Genomic DNA, 21,201 nt, shown 5'->3' with positions numbered 1-21,201 from the left:
AAAAGTAGGTCAAATGTTGACCTAGGACCAAAAAATATACCACCAATCGCGAGATCTCGGCGAGAGCAATCCGTTGGTCTTTTCCGCTAAGCTCTACGACACTCTGTTTTCAAACGCCAAGGGGGGGGGTCGCACCAACCCCCCCCCCCCCCTGCATGGGCGAAGGTGGCAGATCGCCGTTTACGGGCGAGGGTTAAAAAGTACTAGGTAAGTACTAGGTAATTGTTGGTAAAGGTAGGCTGTTAGAGCCCGGCGGGTGAGCGGCCGTGGCGGGTGCATGTCCCAGCCGGATCGGAGGGGACTGGGCGGCGATGATCGCCGGCCGGCTCCTCCAAGCAGCGGGGCTCGACACACGACCTGGTACTGCATTATGCATGGGCGCCGCGGCGCCGATCCGTCACTGTCAGTGTCACAGCGAGCGGCGGCGCGCCGACGGGCGGCACGCCGGCAAAGGACAACTGCAGTCACTGCGGGTCATGGAAACGGCAGCGAATGATGGCAGGTCTCTCGGCTGGCGCGTGGCAACCGGAGCAGGAAACGGCAGAGCCACGAGATGAACTGGCTAGTTGCTCTGACGAAATGACGACGGGTGCGACTGCCCAGTCTTTATCACTCACTGACTGACAATTTCAAAAGTCAGAGAGCATTCATTTTGTTCTCTAGAAGCCAATGGGTACGCTGACGGGAGCAGCACTCATGCCGTCCTCAATAGCTTAGTTAGGAAGTAACCTTCCGGCGAGTCTGGAGAAAAAATATCAGTTCGGGCCGCTTCAGCGCTCCCCATTTGTTTCAGACCGGGATGATCTACGGCCGTTGCGTACCATCGAGATGCATGAAAGATAAACTTGTCGAGCAATCTGGACCGCATCCCTCCGTTAAATGCCGACTCAAGCTCTCCCATTTTATCGTCAGATTTAGTTATGGAGTCAAGGTACGAACCGATACAAAGCGCCAACGAAGGTTTTGGCCAGAAAAATTACTCCGCGTAGCTACCAGGACGACAAAACATGGCACAGCCTTGCAAAGATCAGGGCTCGGGCATGCTGGTAACACATTTTAGACAAGAGTTTATGATGAAGATGTTAACACGCGCAGTGGAAGGGTTGCGAGTACTACGCCCAGTGGAAGGGGGGGCGGATGTCGCCCCCCCCCCCTAAGATCTCAGCTCCCACTGGAGCTAAAAAAACGAAATTTGGAGGGTAGGTGGGGGCCATGGGGAACTCTGTTGTGTGGGAATTTCATGACCCTAGGTCAATATCTTCAAGGTCAAATGAGGTCAAATATGGTCAAATCTGCCATATTAGAGACTTTTTTGCGTTTACACGCCGATAACTCAAAAAGTTACCGTCCGATTTTCTTTTTTCTTTCACTATACGAAAGACCAAACATTTGGGAGTATGTATGGTGAATTTCTAGATAATCCAACAATAAATATGGCAGTTAGAAGCCTGCTAAGGGTAAGATGTCGCCGGCTGAAGCGGGATCGGCGGACGCGGGAAACGCGGCAATCACAATTTTGTGTTTACACACTCATAACTCAAATTGTTACCGGCCGATTTTCAAAATTCTTTGACCATATGATTGCCTGTACATTTCTCAGTCTTCTCACCGAATTTGACGCGAATCTAATGTAATCAGCGGTAAGGAGCGCGATGTAAAGACGGAACCGTCCCGCCCCGGCACAGTCTACAATTCAGGCGGCGCGTAACGGCTAGCGCCGGCCGCCGCGCCGCCGCGCCGCCGCGGCGGCAGGATGTTTGACTTTACACCGCTATTACTAGAAAAGTTGTGAACCGATTTTCTTATTTCTTGCACGAGAAGATCCGCAATTCAATTTTGGACAGGTAGCCAAAATTTCACATTGATATTATGTTCGCGGCGCGAGTTAATGGCGAAAAACAGGAGGGGTGGGCGAAATCCGCCCCCCCCCCTTCCACTGCGCGTGTTAAAGATGATGATGAAAATGCGCCTAAACGGTGAATACAAATATCACACAAACAAAAAGTAAATATCATCCAGACATCAACGAACATAATCTAAAACGTGAATCTCAATATCTGACATAATCTAAATCTAATAAGGTAGGTACTGTGAGTATTGTATGAAGGGAAAATCGCAGATAAAGGGCGCCACGCTGCAACAATTGAACAAACGATGCAACACATGGCGTGGCGCCACGAGACGCAGAAACTGTCGTCATAAATCACAGCGGAACACTCAACTCAGCGGCAGCGGCCATTACCAGTTCTTTGCGGAAGAAGGTCGTATGGCTTTTTATGGTCGAGGCCCTGTCGCGCTCCGTTCGCTTCCATGATTCCATTGCTGGGGTGTCTGGGAATATAAGAGGGGCTATGGGATATGCAGGGTTAGGGAAGTCGACCAGCTTCTGGTTTGTGATGACAAGGATGGAGACTGAGGCATTTAGAGATGTAGGGAAGAGGTGAAATTGAGTGGCAATTGTATGGTCACGGGTATGGAACTGGAAGGAAAATGTGCAAGGATTTATTTGTGATTGATTTTTTCGCAGGTTCAGGACCATTGGCGCGGAAACTACTTTCAGGCTGGGGGGAGGGGCAAACCTGATATTTTCTGTCCCACAACCACTAATTTGGGGAGGAAAACTGCCCCGACGGTTCCTGGTCATATGAAAAGTTGTGGGGGTAGCGCTCACACGCCCCCCCCCCCCCCCGGTTCCCGCGCCCATGTCGGGACCTGACCTGAATTGTTTGTAAGTCGCTATCCTATTAGAATACATGCTTGACGCCGCTCTATGCCGCATCCAAGCCAATACTGGTTTGGTTCTTGGGATCCAAATCAGAGGACACCTACAACCTCAGAGTGTAGGGAATCATTTTGCGGGACATTCAACTCTCCTCTTTCCGGTGTTTCAATTTCCGTTCACTATAGGTATACCGTGTCGCCGGCCCGCACCGCACTATTCGCGGTAGGTACTCTGCGGAAGGCCGGTCCATCACGGACTGCCGATGAATTATGGATGCCGGCCCAGTTTGGCCGCTGTCCCTGACGTAAACTGGCCTCACGTGTAACAATACACCCCGCAGCATGCCAAACCAACAGGATATCCGGCCCAGCTGCCGCCGCCGCGTCGAACGCAGCAGACCGCAGCTGAAACGAAATGGCTTCGAGCCGGGTCAAGATTGACGCGATCGGTTACTTCGCTCCGGGTAGTAACAAGAGAACTGGTCCCATAGGGAACATTGCCGAGATTGATAAAATCTACCGTAAATTGGATTTCAGATTGGTGAATCCTTCTATTCATTCCGGATAACGTTTAGGACAACAACACCAACAGCTAAACACAATCGTCCGCGATAACGCTCGCTCTCGGCAGGACCGAGCCTTGCGGCACAGCATATGTTCCAGGCGTTGACAATCAACGCCATCTATGGACAGATTACCGCAAACATACGATGCGTCTTGCGGCACAGCATACGTCCCAGGCGTTGATAGTCAGCGCCATCTATGGACAGATTACCGCAAGCATGCTGCGCCTTGCGGCACACCATACGTTCCAGGCGTTGACTACCAGCGCCATCTTTGGACAGGTTATACAAGTTCAAACACCCGCCGCTTGTTGTGACCCGCTCGCGCCATTCTATGGAGATGACATGGTCCGTTCCAAGGCCCTATATACCGTCCGTTGCACATTGCAGAGTCACGGTACCATATCATGACTCGTAAGTCGCACGTTGCAAAGTAATTAACGGACTAAAATGCCCCAGACCATTTCAGCGACGATAGCACTTACGCCGATGACCAACTCATCCCAGCAATGGGCACAGTTAACCACTCAGTCCTGACGAGTGGACGTCACGACGTCATAAATCACAGCTCCAAGGAACTCCAATAATGTTGGACAGTTCGCCAGGCGGCTCAACAGTATTCTTGTCACGTGCTCCGATGAGGAGACAGTCGGCGGCTAGGTCAGGCCCAAGGCGTCAGGCCGGTCAGAACGGTCAGAACCCAGGGTATGTTGGGGTCAGACGGTATTTTGCACTGCTGACATGGATGGATGGGGCGCTTTACCAGTACATTTGATGTCCAATGGCCTGCGGGTGGTTGTATATTTAGACCGTGGGGCTGGCCATTTATCTGAGAAATCCAGGCCGTCGAACAAGACAAATTGTTGGATTTTTGAAAAAAATATATGCGGCTGTTGAAACGAAATTGCATGCACAAAATGCCGCAAATGGATGCTCTAGGATGCAAATGGTATGGCCAAAGCGGGTTTTATGTTTTTTCCCCGATGTCAGAAGCGAGGACTACGGCTCCTTTGTTTACACTGCGTCACTATAACACATATGCCATATTCACATATTTAAAATCAATAAATTATTGACTAGAATGCACCGCTGAGTGTGCACATTCGTTCGATTCAGATGTCAAATTAAGAATCGGCGATACGATTGAAGGAATATATATCAATAAGAATCTTGCTAGGGATTTTTCAACATAGACAATCGAGTGGTGATAGTTTAGGTCCCACTCCCGATGGCGACAATGCACCATGCTCCCCACAGTGTTCTACTCGCCCACGGCGGTGGGCGGCCTCGGGCAGCGCTCAGCCGGCCCCGACCTACCTCAATCGCTGGAGGCGGCAGCGTTGGAGCTCATCGCCAATGGCCGGGCTCGCGGGCGACAGTGGCCAGCTGGCGTGACCCGGCCGGTCACCGAGACGCCACCGGCGCCGTGGCCGCGATCCAGACAATGCGCCCGCTCTCCGTTTGCGGGGGATCGGTCGCCCGTGGCCCGCCGGCCTCCCCGCCCCGTCCGCAGCGCCCGTATCACCACAGGTAGGGGCGCCGCCGGCACCGCGCACACACACTCACACACACCGCCGCACTCGGCTCGCTCCGCTCCAGCGCATACAAATTCCCACTGGCCAGAAGCCGGACAGCGGAGCCGCCGTGGGACGGCTGATATCGATTGATCGTAATCACTGCCATCTCTCGGACTCTGCCGGAACTGAGAATGCGGCCGCCCGCCGCGGCAGACAGCGACAGTGCGCGGTCCAGCCCGCACGAGATCGCCGTCGGTTCGTGGCCCTTTGTCTGTGTCCTGGTGTTAGTTCATACAGCAAAATGTTGTCTTTCACTCATTGTGGACCAATTCAGATAGATAAATTTCCAAGATATGCCAGCAGCCACCAGCAGCGTGCTCGAGATGGCGAATTTCTGTCGATCAGTAACATTTTCACTAGGATCGATCCGCTGCTCCGTTTACCGATGGTAATTTTGCTGTCATCTTAGAACTCCCTGATTGAGGGCGAGATATCCAGAGAACAAGGCCCGGAAAGCACGACTGCCGGACTCGGTAATATTCCCCTCGTTATATCGCTCTTCACATATTCCATGAGTGCCAGACGTTGATGGTTTTAAGTCATCAATGAGATGTCCATTCATTGTTCAATACAAGCATACTCCATATGGCTAACTACAGCACAAAGTACGAAGGCTGCACCATTTCTGCAAAGTTGTTACTGCAATTACCAAGCCTCTTGGAATGCACGACAGTCGACACGCTCATTAATGCAAACGGACATAACTGACAACAGTCTGCTTACAGAGATGAGTGTCTGGGGTTTAGTAAGAAACCTCAACGTCTGCTTGTCAGGAATGGACAATATTTGTACCAAGTACGTCACTTTTCTCACATTTTGTAATCATGATGATGACATGCAATTCACAGTTGATTGAACATTTTCATCAATGCATTTCTAAGCCACGCAGAAAAAAAAGAAAACACGAGCTTCCCCTTGTACTTTCTTATGACATGCGCGATGGACAGCCTGTTTCGACCTCGCTGATGGCCAATGCGACGCAGGACGGAGAAAACCAAGAGATGGTCGTTGTTCTAGAAGACTGGAACCCCTCAATAACGAGCCGCGATAGTTCCAAGAACAAACCTCCAGAGTTTGACCAGTTCACGCACAAAGTAATGATGTCCACAGTTCCTACTGATCATGAAGTTCGACTTGCGTCCATTGTGAGACTCCGGTACGTATCCTGGCGAACGCAAACGCACACAGCAGAGTTGGTGACACGGAACACGAATACTGGTACCGACAACAGCCAATTAACATCGCCGTAGATGTGACATAAAATGCGGCCTTAACTTTTTAATTCATTTCAAAATGGATAAAATTGTAAAAAAAAGATGTGTAGCATAAAAATTATTGTTAGAAAGGGTAATTTCTTTTATCCATTTCGAAATGAATTAAAAAGTTAACGCCTTACATGCACTTTTATATCACATCTGTCATTTGCTAAAATTTATCACCGTAGATTCTAGCAAGACATCATTTTCGTAGATGTAGAGCACACTCGTAATAACGAGTTAGATACACCTCTTTTATTCTCACCTCTTACTCTCACTTCCATCCCTCATCTCATCGCACCTTCCAATAGTCATTTTGGACATTGCACGAGTGTTAGTGTGATTGATGAGATTTATTGTTTTTAAAACTTGTCAAAATTCGATAATGTTATTTGAATATCGATCTGATTTGAAGTGCTCACCTTCTTGAGTCGGTACAGCTGGTCCAGTGAATGGTTCAGGAATGGCCTGACTGTGTTCAGCTCCAGCAGAGTCAGGTGGTCCAGCTTCGCGTACGACGAGTTGGACTTGAGGAAAGCGTCCACGGAAGATCGCAGTTTCGCCACACGAATGTCCCAAATGTCCTGTAATATCAAACACGTATATAAACACACAAGTACCAACGGCTCATCCCTTCTGTCGCGCAGTTACAAGTCTCTTAAAAAACACTTCAGAACACCACGGTTCCATCAAATCCCAAGGCAGCAGTCGTTTCTGTTTTCACCGCTCGTTCCTGGCTCCTACCTTGATGATAGTACGGATCTGGTCGGCTCTAGGCACGTCTCCGGCAGCCACGTCCATGATGAGCTGCGTCAGCTCCATATAGTGCTCGCAGGGCATCGGCGTAAAGTGCGCAGAGTTTTTCTCTTCCTCCTTCTTCTCCTGTTGGTAGGTTCACAAAGTTAGAATTGCGGAAGTTAAGTAAAGTCTAGTTATATGTAAAAACTCTTCACCATTTTTTTAGTGGTTATAAAATAAGAACAGACGAGTATGATTTATGATAGCATTTTAGTATGGGACAAAATATTAAATGATGGTAAGAGCGGGCCGCACCTGCAGTCGGTCGACCTCCATCCAATCGGGCGGCACGATGCGACACTTGCTGCGCTGGCGCAGGTTGACGGCCAGCCAAACAGGCACCTCCACGGGCAGGGCCGGCCGAAACGGTCCCACATCACCGCCTATCAGGTACAGCTGCTCTTGCTGGAAGTTTGGGATGATGGTGAGCACCCCAAACTCAGCCAGAAACTCCATCTCTTCTGGAGAGATCATATCTGAAAATGAAATGCAACAGAACAAGAAAATAAGCAGGAATACAACAGTGATGGATAAGTGTCTCTTGTCGCTTGTTACCTCTCTTTTAGCATGTTCACTGAAACACTGCGTGCCAGGCGTGCAAATTATAGACACAAGCATGCACTCGTACTTGCAGGCGTGCACTTCAATCAAACCGGGGACTGGGCGCACCTCAGGCGTGCACGTGCCACGTTTCGTTGCCTGGGGCACAGGCAAGGCACAGGTAAAAAACTGACAAAGAATTGGTGAAGAATGGTATTCTGGATGTGCTGAACCATAGGTCATGGCCGTATATAATCATGGTATCATAGGCTCATGTTATCCATCATGCCTGAATCGATGTGTTCTTTCTTTTTGTGTTTTTGTTTTGTGAATTTCTTCAGTTATATTTTTCAAGGTGGACGGTAACAATAGGGCGCCTGGGCCCAGACTGGAAAACATCCACACACTACGCCGGACGCACGTGAGACCCTCATGCGCCGAAATTCGGTGTAAGCGATTTTGCACTGAAATTTCTGCATGACTTGCGTCGAAAGTTGGGTGTCTATTTGTGCCAAAATTAAGCCACTTTTACATAAAGCACGTGCGCACATCTACCCAATAAGTCTATATCAATCAGGCAGTGTCCCGTGTTTGAGCATCCGAATTAGTTGATGCTTCCATGAAAACCCAATTCCACAACAAGCATACCTTTACGTCGTGCCGTGAAACAAGGCCCGGGTCGGAAGTTCCATGACCACTAAAATCGGCAGAGCGGTATGTTCGAGGCTGGCGGGCGCCAGCGAGGGCCAGGCAGCGGAGCAGCACGTACTACGGTACATCAGCCTCTTCTAGGCACACGGCGCAGAGCGCCGCGGGGCACCGCTTGTTTGGGCACTGCTGGCATGCCGCGGAGGGGAGACGGCTGATCAGGTGCAGGTGCTGGAATGAGCGGCTCCGCCGGCTCCAGTGGCCCGTCCTCATCTGGTGCCCTGAAACGGCGTCCTCCCGGTTCTCTCCGAGGATGGGGAGCTGCAGCGTGCTCCCGAAGAGTGGCTTGAATAGTGACTCGGACAAGTTGTTGCGCCATTGACGCCAGGCCACACAATGAACCGCCTGGGTCAGCGAGCGGGCGTCTGAGGGCCGGGCGGTCGCTTGTTTCGCCAGGTCGCCCGCGCTCTCATTCCCCTTGATCCCGCAGGCCGCAGTGAACCGCCTGGAGGCTGGAACCCACTGAAGGATTACTTCACGAAGCTCGGCAATGTTCAGCAAGGTCTTCCATACCCATTACCCATCTCCGCGCTGAGGGTGGAGGCCTCAACCGCGGGGCAGAAGCTCCTCCACTGAATAAGACTCAGGGCGGCTCACGATTCACAGCATGCAATGACCGGTCACCGGGGCAGGGGGGACCGGGGGACATCTCGTCCAAAAACCTTCTCCAGAGCTGCCCACAGGCCACAGGGTGAAACTGCTACTAGATCAACCAGCTTAACAAAAGAAAATTGGTGACCACCATTCACCTAAAAATTCTGCAGACGCCCTGCGCAGAAAAATTCAGCGCCCGCAATGATCTGAATTAGGTGCCTGCAAAGATATGCCGGACGTGTTCTGAAATTTCCGGCGCAGTCTCGCCACTATGCCAGTCACATATTTGGCATTACGTGTATTTTTTCCAGTCTGGCCTAGGGCATTTTAATCAAGGCTCGCGAAATTCGCTTGCACAAAGCACGTAACAATTATACTGTTGGGGTATTGGGAGGGAAATAACTTTTAAATCATCACATCATGACATGACTGAATTTGCCCTGCCGCGCCCTGTTTTCACCATCCGCCTTTTTTAAGGGTGTAAAAGAAGGAAATCGCAGAATTGCAATTATACTGGCCCATTCTTCGGCCCAAAACATGTCTCACCCAAGGCCATCTATGTCTCACCTGCTTAATTCAATATAGAAGCAATATAAGACTAGCAAACTTTCTCTCGTATTATTTAGACGTTGAATATAGCTTATAACACACAGCTCGCGACCAGCATCACGATCATCACGATTGACTTGGACTTGATCAAAATGGGATGTTTACATTTCGTGCGCTGGATAGTTGTCTTAGGATCGTCAGAAATGGAACAAATGCAGTTGAAGGAAAGTTAGGAAACCTAATGATCATAATTATTTCCCATTGACTAAAAAAAGAACCTGTTTGCAATTATTTGTCCTTCTTTTTCAACAAAGACAAGGATGAGAAAACTGTAGAGAAAGGGATCGAGAAAAAAATAAATGAAATGGAGAAGAAAGTAGTAGAAAAACTAAGCGAACAGAAAAAGGTTATCCTACAGAGCTCGGACACGATAAAGAAAGCTGTTCAAACGAGCAACGAGAAAAGGGACATGAACCTGATCATTCACAACCTGCCAGAGTCAGAGTCAAGCGAGACAGAGGTAAGGAAGGAATATGACAAGGAAAGGATCCAAGAGATGTCTAGGGCCCTGCGAGGCAACGACACTCATATAGATTTGCTAGACGTGGTCCGTCTTGGCAGAAGAGACACTTCATCCGACAAACCGAGATTGCTTTTGGTGAAACTTAAAGACAAAGAGCAACTAGAGGACCTGTACAAAAAGAGGTTCAGACTAACAGATGTAGGGTTCAAGAACAGGTACATCACCAAGGATCTGTCGCCAGAAGAAAGATCAAAGCAAAAAGAACTGAGGGACGAACTCAAAAGAAAAGGCAAGGAGACACACAGGATCTTTCAGAACAAGGTGGTCCCAAGAGAACAGTAGTGTGACTCTCAACAAAGTTTTGTCATGCTTCTACTCTAATGTCAATAGCTTAGGAAACAAGATGGAAGAGTTTGTGAACAGGGTGGACATTCATAAGCCAGACATTATAGGACTGACAGAAGTGTGGCAGAAGGATGAGATTCACATTCAAGGCTATCAAGTAGCAGCCAGTAAGTCCCGACCTGATGGTTGTAAAGGTGGAGGTGTTCTACTTCTTGTGGCAGATCATTTAAGGGTCAGCGAGTGTGATATTTTGAACAATTCAAACTTTGAAGAAGCAGCATGGTGTAGAATTCACACAAGGCCTGGGAACACAATAGTGGTGGGCATCTGCTACAGACCACCAAACAGTGATCGGGAAAATAATCAAGAACTGCTGAAGTTGCTAGAGAAAATGAAAACAATTAGTGCTACAGACTACCTGGTTATGGGAGACTTTAATTACAGAGAAATTGATTGGGACACTGGTGCAATTTCAGGACCACCAAACTCTGATGCCACTCAGTTTTACAACATAGTACAAGACTGTTACTTAACCCAGCATGTGAAATCCAGCACCAGGCACAGAGCAGGTACAGCCCCCTCTACCCTGGACCTCATCCTCACTAATCAGGAAAACAATGTTGAGGAAGTCAAATATGAAGCTCCAATAGGAAAAAGTGATCACTGTGTGATAATATGGGACTATAGAATACACTCTGAAAACAGGGAGGCCAAGGAACAACTCAGATACAATTACAGAGCTGGTAACTATGATTCTATCCGTCATGAGCTAGCACAGGTGCAGTGGGATGTGATAGAAAACATGGATGTTGAAGCAGCATGGACATTCTTTGTTGATAAGTTACACGATTGCAGAAAGAAGTATGTTCCTCTATTCAAAGGCAGAAGAAAAACAAAACTGTCACCACCGTGGTGGAATAAAGCACTAGATAAGCAAGTGAAGCGTAAATATAAAGCCTACAAGCAGTACAGAAAAGAACAAACAGCAGAGAATCTGAAGAAGTTTACCAGGATCAGAAACGAGACCACGAGTCACATCCGGCAGACAAGAAGGTTGTATGAGGAAGAGCTGGCAAGGTCAGCTAAGATAATGCCAAAGAAGATAGCCAAATATGTAAGACTGCAAAGCAAAACAAGAGACAAAGTGATGGAACTAGTCAAACCTGATGGCACTGTGATAGCAACAAAGAAAGAGATTGCAGATGAACTACAAACATTCTTTTGCTCAGTTTTTGTAAAAGAACAAGGCGGTGTTTTGCCAGCTTTTGAAAGTCAGGTGGAAGAAGGAGAATCACTCGAGGATATTAACATTACTTTTCAGGAAGTACTCCATGAACTTCAAACGTTGACTGAAGACAAGGCATCAGGACCGGATGATGTTTCCCCCTTTCTCTTGAAAAACTGTGCACCTGAGCTAGCATACCCACTCATGCAGATATTCCAAAAGTCCATGACAAGCGGACAGCTACCAACAGCTTGGAAGAGAGCAGCAGTGGTACCACTCTTCAAGGGAGGCTCCAAAAAACTGGCAAGTAACTACAGGCCTGTGAGTCTGACTAGTCATGCATGTAAGGTCATGGAAAGAATTATCAAAAGGCACCTGCTCAACCATCTATTAGAGAAAGATCTCATCTGCAAAGAACAGCATGGCTTTGTACCCAGAAAATCATGTTTGACCAATCTTCTAGAGGCTCTGGAGGATTGGACACACATACTGGACAGCAGCAGTGGACTGGACATCATCTATTGTGACTTTAAAAAGGCCTTTGATTCTGTGCCCCACCGAAGACTTGTTAAGAAGCTGGCTGCCTATGGTGTCAAAGCAGGAGTGCTTCAATGGATCACAAACTTTCTTCAGGACAGGACTCAGAAGGTAGTAGTTCATGACCAAGAATCTAGAGAAGAGGCTGTGACCAGCGGAGTTCCGCAGGGCTCAGTATTGGGACCCATCCTGTTTGTGATATATGTCAACGAATTGCCCACATTGGTCCAGTGCGACGCAAAACTGTTTGCAGATGACATGAAGATTTATCGCAAGGTCAGAAATTCAGAGGACTCAGAACAACTTCAGGCAGACCTAGATAGACTCTCGCAATGGACTGAACAATGGCTTCTTGAATTCAACCCCCAAAAGTGTAAAGTGATGCACTGTGGACCACATAACCCAAAAAGATCTTACAGTATTAGAGGAGTCAAACTAGAAGTCACAGATAAGGAGCGAGACCTGGGGGTGACTATAACAAACGACCTTCGACCTACTAGTCACTGTCAAAGAGCTGCGAGCAAAGCAATGGTAGCTCTCCGAATGATAAAGAGGTCCTTTGACCAAATCACAGCAACAAACTTCACCAGCCTCTTCAACTCATATGTGAGACCACACCTGGACTACTGTATACAAGCTGTGGGTCCCCAAGCTGTTCAAGATATCAGTCTCCTCGAAAACATCCAGCGCAGAGCTACAAGATTGGTGAGGGGGTTAAAGCACAGGCCATACCAAGAAAGACTAAAAGTCCTGAAGACCGTATCTATTAAAGACAGGATAAAAAGAGGCGACTTGATTGAGACGTATAAAATCATGTCAGGGAAGCTCAATGTGAGGAGAGAGAAGTTTTTCAAACTGAGGACGACAAACACAAGAGGTCACCATATGAAATTACACAAGGAGCAGTCAGTCCATCAAGCCAGACAAAGGTTCTTCTCACAGAGGGTGGCTAATGACTGGAACAAGCTACCAGATGATGTTGTGTCTGCTGACACCACTGCTACATTTAAAGCTAAGCTAGATAAGCACCTCCAGCTCAAAGCCAACTGTGACCTGTGACCTCCAACCTCAATGAGTACCCTGACATGTTTCCTTGCCAACAATGACATGGACAACAAATAGCATACTGCTACCCCAAGTCCATTATCTATATACCTATACCTATACCTAAATAGTTAACATAATGATAAAACCATATTTCGAACATGTTTGACGTGTTTTTGAAAACAATTTCAATATCATTTTGCCAAAAACCTTCAAATTATTATCTGCATAAAAAATTGTTTATGAAATATGGTAGCTCAACCTTCCCATATTGGCGCATGCGGCATTTATGGCATTTACACTGGAGGCAGCGCACAGTGTTATTTATTTGTTATTATCGCCGATGTTTTGGTGGAAGGTGTGGCCAATTATTTTGATATTTGAGTTATTTCTGTATTCAAGATAGGTTTCAGGGATTCAATAATGGGTTTGTTTGGAAGATCAAAAGAACCTGACCCGAAAGAACAGGTAAGCCCTTAGGTATCGGTTGCGGCTTGTGTTGGGCTTGTGGATCAATTACGTCCATGCTCATGCTCAGTTGCAGTGAGATCAGACTTGAGACTTAAAACCTAGGATGAGGGGACGATATCCAAATTTTAGGCACACCATTGTCAGACCCATGCATTATTTTGTTCGATTGAAGCAATTAACCTATTTGTTTTTGTTTTGTTTTGTTGGGTTAGGCCCTTTTGGTCCAATGAGACCATTTCAGAGCCGGAAGGATGATAGGATATAGGGGGAGACATTGGTCTGGGCAGGCACCCTAGTGAGTCGCCGGGGCTGAGCCCGTCCAGAGGACAGGCCACCCAGCCCCAAGGCACTCACTGCACCCGGCTACGGGGTGCGCTCTCGGGAGCAGCGGTGCCGCTCCAAGGGAGTAGCCTGCATGAGATAAAGTTGCCTGTCCAGGGGGGGGGGGGGGGGGTTTCGGCGTGGAGGAGAAGGATTTCAGCATCCTGAGGATAGAAGCACGGAACGGTGAATTAACCTATGCCAAAGAGTGATTGGAATTGAAATGCAAAGAAGTCCAAATCTTTATTTTACCAGACCACTGTATTTGCATGATTAAAGGTTTGGGTAGGTTTGTAAGATACCAAAGTTGGCTTTTGTGTCAAATATGCATGTTTTACCCAAGCCATATAATGTTCTCAGGTTCAAGAATGGACGCGGAAACTCCGCAAAGAGGGATATCAACTTGATAGACAAATTAGAGGTAAGCTGATAGCTGCTTTATTTTAAGACTAGAAAAAATCCATGCACTACACAAGATGTTCTTGGGATAGGCCATGCTATTAACTGGATTATTTGCCAGCTTGCACAGTAAGGTGGCGATAGCAGAGCTTGTCAAATATCATTGCTCATTATACAAGATAAAATATCTACCCACTCTGACTTATAAATTTTTCTATTAGTGCCATTTTACGCTTTAATGTCCATATACTACCGTGTTCTCTGTTCATATCTATATATTGTTATGTGGATTTGCATTACTTGGGCCAATGACGTCATTTGGCCTTTACCAATGAGCGCTCGCTGCTCAGTTTACTTTTGTATGACCCATACGAGGTCACGTCGGGGCGGTGACCGGGATGGCGGTCAGTTGGACACTAGCTCTCGCCACATATGTACCTCGCCCCCGTGCTGGTTGGTGTTGGGGTCGTCTACGCCAGGGGTTCTGGCGGGACGTCTCACCTTTCTATATACCCTGGTCTCACCTTCCTTCGAGAACGGTCTCCTTCTGATATTCCCGGCTCGAAATCGTCTGCGCCAGGGGTTCTGGCGGGACGTAGGTACGTATCTTTACCCTAGCCTACGGCTCGGGGCACTCCCCGAGGGCCAACATCCTTTCGAGTTCCCTCTGTTCCAAAATCGTCCACGTGGTTCTGGCATTTCTTGTCTGTTTACGGAGCGAGCGAAGCGAGCGGAGTCTTACGTAGAATAACGGAAATTTCTGAGTATGAGCGGCCGGCCGGCCGGCCGTGGTCACGATTCTGCGACGCTTATATCTCAGCAACCACTTAACCGATTTACATGCGGTAATTTTTGTAGGGTAGCTTCATTCCTTCTACCAAGTATTGGACTATTCCCGATGCATGTGGGTGACCCCTTATGCACGTGTCACGTGCAAAACGAAGAGGTGTCAGTTTTGTAATTGTTGCAATATCTCGGTAACTACTCGGCCGATTGCGCTGAAAGCTGGCATGTAGGTAGGCACCCACTAGGCAATGCATATCCATGTGCCAGAGTTGGGGTGCTGCTGCACGTGCGCACGTGCAGGGGTCGATTCCAGATCTCGAGAACGGCTGGACCGATTGCGCTCAAATTTGGTACACGGTTACAGAGCAGTTAGTAGGGTGCCGTGCAAAAGTCAGTTGGGAGTTGGGATCCATTTTGCACGTGCGCACGTGCAGGGTGCCGCTTCCAGATCTCGAGAACGGCTGAGCCGATTGTGCTCAAATTCGGCACATCGCTAGAGACCGGTTAGTAGGGTGCCGTGCACAAGTCAGTTGGAGGTACCCCCTCGCAAATTCGCACGTGCAAGGCCCACCCTCTCGCTCGCTCCGTTAATTGCCCCAAAAGGCGTTATACTGGTTTGTTACGGAGCGAGCGAAGCGAGCGGAGTCTTTCCTTAGATTAACGGAAATTTCTGCCGGCCGGCCGTGCGGACGCTTTTGCGAGGCTTATATCTCAGCAACCACTTGACCGATTTACACGCGGTAATTTTTGTAGGGTAGCTTCATTCCTTCTACCAAGTATTGGACTATTCCCGATGCATGTGGGTGACCCCTTATGCACGTGCTACGAGCAAAACGAAGGGGTGTCAGTTTTGTAATTGTTGCAATATATCGGTAACTACTTGGCCGATTGCGCTGAAAGTTGGCATGTAGGTAGGCACCCACTAGACACTGCATATCCATGTGCCAGAGTTGGGGTGCTGCTGCACGTGCGCACGTGCAGGGGTCGTTTCCAGATCTCGAGAACGGCTGGACCGATGGCGCTCAAATTTGGTACACGGTTAGGGACCAGTTAGTAGGGTGCCGTGCACAAGTCAGTTGGGACCCATTTTGCACGTGCGCACGTGCAGGGTGCCGCTTCCAGATCTCGAGAACGGCTGGGCCGATTGTGCTCAAATTTGGCACATTGCTAGAGACCGGTTAGTAAGGTGCCGTGCACAAGTCAGCTGGAGGTACCCCTCGAAATTTCGCACGTGCAACTTGCAAGGCTCACCCTCTCGCTCGCTCCGTTAGTCGCCCCAAAAGGCGTTATACTGGTTCTGTATATGCATTGAGGGTCGATAACCGTACAATATATCAAAGTCAAACGTAACAATTTTTAATGGCTAATTGTACGTCGCCAGCTGGCCAGCTAGCTGATTGTATCCAGTAGTTAACAAGGCCCCCTGTAGTTTTAGCTAGCTGTGAGGGGCTTTGTAGTTTTCCAGATAAAGTTATTTGGATTTCATGAAAGGGTTGAAAAATTATGCTCAACTGCAAAATATGTAAAATAATTTGAGTTGAGTGGGTGTTACTGTTCACAGAAATTTCCACTTAACCCGGCAGTTGCTGGGGTATTTCGCCACCCGCCGTTTGCTGGGGAAGGGGGGGGGCGTTAAACGCCCCCAGCCGATATCTCGAAGGCGCAGCGAAACGCACGAGGCGGCAAACGAAAGAACGCGACAAGACGCTTCAGACTAGTACTTTAAAGTTGAATTTTGCGGTCACAGGTCGGTTCAAGGTCAGGTCAAACACCTGAAATCGGGCTTTCAGTAGCATGGACTTCAGGACTTCGTAATGGGCGCCTCTAGTCATAAACTCTGTCACAACGGTGCACAATCCTTCATATAAGGCCTACAAGAGTGTCAGCTCCATGTAGGGGTCAGTCAAGCATAGGTCAGGCCCGCAGGGTCAAGGTCAGGTCAACCGGGTAGGCACATATCCCCGAAAATCAAAACTGATATTCGCAGCCTATGACCCATGTTCCATAGGTGATTTTGGGCGTAGAACACGATGGTAACATTCATTTTATCATATGTGCACGTGTTTGGTTCAAAAAGTTCAATTTAAGAAATGCATGTATCATGGTCGTGAAGTAGTCACGAGAAATTGTCAAGATTCAGTTCAAGATTTTGGAAAATGCGGAACGATAATCAATATCGAAGATAGCCATTTGATTGTTCATGGTATTGGCAGTCTAATGGCGTTTACGGCATGTCTGTATGTCTATTCTGTGATTTTATGATTTTTTGAACATGTTCCGTTTTTGGTCGAAAACTCAGAAATAATGACGTCACTAAAACCTCGATATCTCAAAAATTTTCCGACAGATTTTTTTTTGAAACTTTGTCACAATAAACTGCAATCAACTCCCTACAGGTACTTAAATTTTGGCGCGCCTGCGGCGCGTCGTTTTTATGGCGCGGCGAAAAAAGTGGGGGCGTTGACCGCCCCCCCCCCCCAGCAACTCGCGGGTTAATGCTTACTCGTTTTTTATGTCGATTTTCTTGTGTAGTATAAGTATTTCTTTTTTGAACCAGGTGTTATATGTTGATTGCATTCATGTGTTTTCAGCTATCCAGCGGGAGGAGGAAAAGGTTAAGAGGTCTTTAAAGGAGGCGGCAAAGAAGGGAGACCGGTCTGTGTGTACAGTGTTGGCTAAGGAAGTGGTCCACTCGCGCAAGGCTATCAGTCGTATCTACACCACAAAGGCGCAGATCAACTCGGTGTCGCTGCAAATGAAGCAGCAGCTTGGTAGGTGTGGCACTCGAGCACGTTCGGCACTTTTTTTATCGAGGTTGGAGCATGCTTGTAATGATGTAACTTCTTAAATATAACGCCATATTGACAGTTAATGACTCCTATGCCATTTTAAGTCTGGGGTCCCTAAAATCGCATGTTATCTAGGAGCATAAAAAGTTCATTTAAATATCACTATGTCTTATGACTTATCATTGACTATTGACCAGACATGACAATATACTGTGCTCGTTGAACAATATAATAATTGCTGTGCGCCTGACTAGCGTTGTGCGCCGCGCGTTGCAGCCCAGATCCGCGTGGCGGGCGCCATGTCGCAGAGTACAGAGGTGATGCAAGCCATGCAGCAGCTGGTTAAAGTGCCAGAGGTGGCCAAGACCATGCAGGACATGTCCAAGGAGATGATGAAGGCCGGCATCCTGGAGGAGATGATGGAGGACACGTTCGAGGGACTGGATGACCAGGACGAGCTGGAGGAGGCCGCCCAGGAGGAGGTCGACAAGGTGGGGGCCCGGTCCGTTTTTCTCTTGCGTTGTTGTTATCTTCTTTCTCTTGTGTTTGTGTCTCAGCAGCTTATTTTCTATTGCCTAGTAGTGAGTGTTAAAGGAAAAGGGCCACCTTTAACATGGGGATTGAAACTGAGATAGCCATCTTGTAGCCCGTGTCCGAAAACTTATCTGTCAACCTCCTTACGGCCGATTTCGGCCTCCATTCGTAGTTATCGGCAATCTTAAAAGAAAATACGCCAGGAATGCGTCCTTATCCCAGGAATGCGTTCTTATCCGACAATACAGCCACCCGCGGCGAGGCTTTGGTTTTTTACCAATCAGCTCCAACCAGCTCAGCTTTAACCAATCAGCTTATCTGATACAATCCGACGAGTCTGTCTTCTGAACGCTGATTGGCTTGAGTGTGACGTCATCGCTGTGCCATCATACAGTAGGTGCCGTAGAGAGTATCAACATAGTACCAATATGTTAAATAGTTTTAAATACTTTTTCGCGAATTGTGCACTTCTGGCACCAGTTTTAAAAAGAAAATGAAAAATAATAATGTCAAAATGAAAAACAACGATATCTTCATATTTCACGAAGGTGGCCCTTTTCCTTTAAAGGCCTCACAGAAACCTGGGAAATATTAGCTTCCTGGCCTGGCCTTCAAACTGTTGTTCCGTTCAAAGCCCGAATTGACCTTATGACCTTTATTGATCCCTGTGATAGAGACCGGATAGTTTTAAAGTCAATACAGCTTGTCTACTCCCCATGCTGGTTAGGTTATCATTTCTTGTCGTATACTGGTCAGGAGGTGTGCGTATAGCAGGTCAGCAGCTGACTAGCCACGCCTTTCCGCCAGGTGCTGTGGGAGATCACCAAGGGCGAGCTGGGCCGGGCGCCGGACGCGGTCGGCGACTCGCTGCCGTCGGCCGAGCCGGCCGCGCAGGAGTCCGAGGGCGAAGAGGAGCTGGAAGAGATGCAGGAGCGGCTCCAGGCGCTGAGGAGCTAGTCACCGGGGACGCGCCGCGCCGCGCCGGACTGGGGCGCGACAGGTCAGACACACCCATGTCGGTGGGTTACGACTGAAGTGTGGGGCGCGCTGCGCTGAGCAGCATACTGAGAACGGTCTTCTCTGTGAATTTCACTGTCGCGCGGCTGGTTAGACTCTCGTCCGCCATAGTCCATGCTCTGCCGACGTAATTGTGCGCTCTAAGACTAACTGAGCCGGGATGTGGCGGCGGCACCGCTCTGCTGGGGACGACTCTGCTTGTTTCTCAGTTTGGCGCTGAATCTAGTGTGGACTGGGACCCGCGGCGCTGCCGAGTCACCAGTGAATGGTGCGGCGACTCCTTCAGTCGAGGGTTCCGTGGTCCGGGCTGTGGCTGCCTTATCTCTGTGTGTGCGGTCTGTGCTGTCGAAGCGAGCGAGTGCTGTCTGCTACTCGGACCGCCGAGCGCTGCGGTCTCGTAAACGGTCCGAGGAGTGGTGATTTAGTGGCAGAGACTAGCCGCTCTTCACTCCCCTCCTGGGTGATACTGCGCGAGCGATGGCAGGTCGCGCTAATTGCTGCATTTGGGAGTCACTTTTTGCTGCCAGTTAGTAGGCATCTCTTGATCTGCACATGTTCTGTAGCATCCTTTCATATTTAAAATTTCGTAGTGGGCGTATTTGCGAATCAATTTCCGTTACGGAGTGTGTATAGTTTAGTTCTTTTTGTGGTGTTGATTCAATGCTGTAACTTGATCAATTTTGTTATTCTTTAACTGATCGGTTATGACCGACAAACACGTTTTAAGGGATTTGTTAGTTGCGTGAGATGTGTTTAATTATGCAATAGAGCTGTATAAACTATTTTGAACTTGACATACTTATATAACACAACCACCAGAAATAGATATCAAATTCCCTACACTTGGGAAAATTATTGAGATACAGACTACTTTTATCTCGAATTTAAGTGTTTCATTGGTCATCGGAGGCGTAAACCATTTTTCTTAGCGGTGAATACATAACCCGGATACATGATGGTGATTGGTGATGGCTTTGTGGGACTTCTCAATCGCAGCCCCATGACAGGGGCTTAGCCGACGCTCGTGTGTAGATTCTGTTGATGCTGTAATGTTCCTCAGCTCCGTGAAGAAAGTCCGCCATCTACTTAGAGCAGTAGACTGTGTTTCGTGGTGGTTGCAGACGAGCAAGCTCACCAGACGATGCTGTGAAAAATGTCAGAAGCCGGGTCAGGGCTGGATTGTTGTAGGCATTTTTTTTTTTTTCAATCGACGATCGTCGGGTAATCCTCACCGATATATTATGGTCTTGAAAAGATGCAAAACTGTTTCGTCAGCTCCAACATCTTGATTGCGATTTTTAATGGAGACTTTTACTCTAGTCAAAGGACTTTTCACTGTTGGCCGGGAAAGTATTGAACTATTGCCAGACGCTGAGTCGTTATTCTTGAAATCTCCCAGCGTTCACCCTATTGCTGCTCCTCTGCTATACGACGGACAATACGAGTAACATCCTCGCTCGCTCTAACACTCCCTTGTTCGAAGTCCAGTTGACACCGGGGCGGGGACAGACATTGGCCCCGTTCGGGCGGCTGTGTGACGCCGTGGCTGTTGGACCGTGACGCCATTGTAACAACAAATTGGCGACCAATATGACGCGCCGCCGCCGGTGGAGCAGCGGGGAAAGTTTGGCCACCCGCGCACCAGAGGTCCCACGTTATAGGACTGTGGGAGGAGGGGCTGACTACATATCGGTTTTGACTTATAACTGTCGCCGTACCTGGGTATCGGTTTTCTAAAAAACACCCCTGCATAGGGGAGGTTACAACCCTTTCGCTGTTTGGGCGCTATGTTTGATAATTTTCCGGAACAGTCAACGTACTCTTGCCGTTTTGCCGTCACGGGACCAGTGAATATGACAAAAGTCTAGCATCTCAGGCCAACCAGCGATCTATGAGATCGTCAT

The 21,201-nt window shown here is 48.3% G+C and overlaps 3 protein-coding genes across 10 annotated transcripts in view; 1 reads left to right on the top strand and 2 right to left on the bottom strand.

The window, feature by feature from the left end:
• Nucleotides 1–5,273, bottom strand: part of LOC122379237 (unconventional myosin-Ia-like) — a 59,494-nt gene extending 54,221 nt beyond the window's left edge. For all 4 annotated transcript variants that reach the window (XM_043361242.1, XM_043361243.1, XM_043361244.1 and 1 more), the window contains exon 1: nucleotides 4,602–5,273. The gene's annotated coding sequence lies outside the window, so the exon portion shown is untranslated. The remainder of the gene's footprint in view (nucleotides 1–4,601) is intronic.
• A 113-nt stretch (nucleotides 5,274–5,386) lies between these two features.
• On the bottom strand, nucleotides 5,387–13,045 carry LOC122379238 (DNA replication complex GINS protein PSF2-like). Of its 5 annotated transcripts, none has more exons than XM_043361246.1 (5): nucleotides 12,877–13,045; nucleotides 7,171–7,391; nucleotides 6,862–6,999; nucleotides 6,540–6,701; nucleotides 5,387–6,026 (listed from the first exon to the last, which is right to left on the bottom strand). In XM_043361246.1, exons 1-5 carry the CDS (start codon nucleotides 13,043–13,045, stop codon nucleotides 5,982–5,984), a joined length of 735 nt encoding a protein of 244 aa, XP_043217181.1. In that variant the 3' UTR covers nucleotides 5,387–5,981. The 5 variants fall into 5 exon arrangements, with proteins under 5 accessions (XP_043217181.1, XP_043217185.1, XP_043217183.1 ...); XM_043361250.1 differs by having other exon boundaries at nucleotides 12,966–13,012; XM_043361248.1 differs by having other exon boundaries at nucleotides 12,832–12,889.
• A 40-nt stretch (nucleotides 13,046–13,085) lies between these two features.
• LOC122379240 (charged multivesicular body protein 3-like) lies at nucleotides 13,086–20,251 on the top strand. The gene is made up of 5 exons (XM_043361251.1): nucleotides 13,086–13,448; nucleotides 14,133–14,193; nucleotides 17,549–17,728; nucleotides 18,023–18,237; nucleotides 19,088–20,251. The coding sequence occupies exons 1-5, from the start codon at nucleotides 13,404–13,406 to the stop codon at nucleotides 19,235–19,237; spliced, it is 651 nt and encodes a 216-aa protein (XP_043217186.1). The 5' UTR covers nucleotides 13,086–13,403; the 3' UTR covers nucleotides 19,238–20,251.
• The last annotated feature ends 950 nt before the right edge of the window (nucleotides 20,252–21,201 follow it).

This window comes from Amphibalanus amphitrite, unplaced genomic scaffold (genome assembly GCF_019059575.1).
Source record: "Amphibalanus amphitrite isolate SeventyFive unplaced genomic scaffold, NRLGWU_Aamphi_draft 000074F_arrow, whole genome shotgun sequence".
Taxonomy (NCBI): Eukaryota; Metazoa; Arthropoda; class Thecostraca; order Balanomorpha; family Balanidae; genus Amphibalanus; species Amphibalanus amphitrite.
This window is presented reverse-complemented; position numbering and strand designations above follow the sequence as displayed.

Coding starts and splice junctions, on each gene's coding strand:
- LOC122379238 (XM_043361246.1), bottom strand. CDS start 13,045: ATGTCATTGTTGGCAAGGAAACATGTCAGGGTACTCATTGAGGTTGGA. Junction 7,392..12,876: donor CCAGTCATTAGCCACCCTCT/GTGAGAAGAACC, acceptor TTTCATTTTCAG/ATATGATCTCTCCAGAAGAG. Junction 6,027..6,539: donor AGCTGTACCGACTCAAGAAG/GTGAGCACTTCA, acceptor TGCGTTCGCCAG/GATACGTACCGGAGTCTCAC.
- LOC122379240 (XM_043361251.1), top strand. CDS start 13,404: ATGGGTTTGTTTGGAAGATCAAAAGAACCTGACCCGAAAGAACAG. Junction 13,449..14,132: donor AACCTGACCCGAAAGAACAG/GTAAGCCCTTAG, acceptor TAATGTTCTCAG/GTTCAAGAATGGACGCGGAA. Junction 18,238..19,087: donor CCCAGGAGGAGGTCGACAAG/GTGGGGGCCCGG, acceptor CCTTTCCGCCAG/GTGCTGTGGGAGATCACCAA.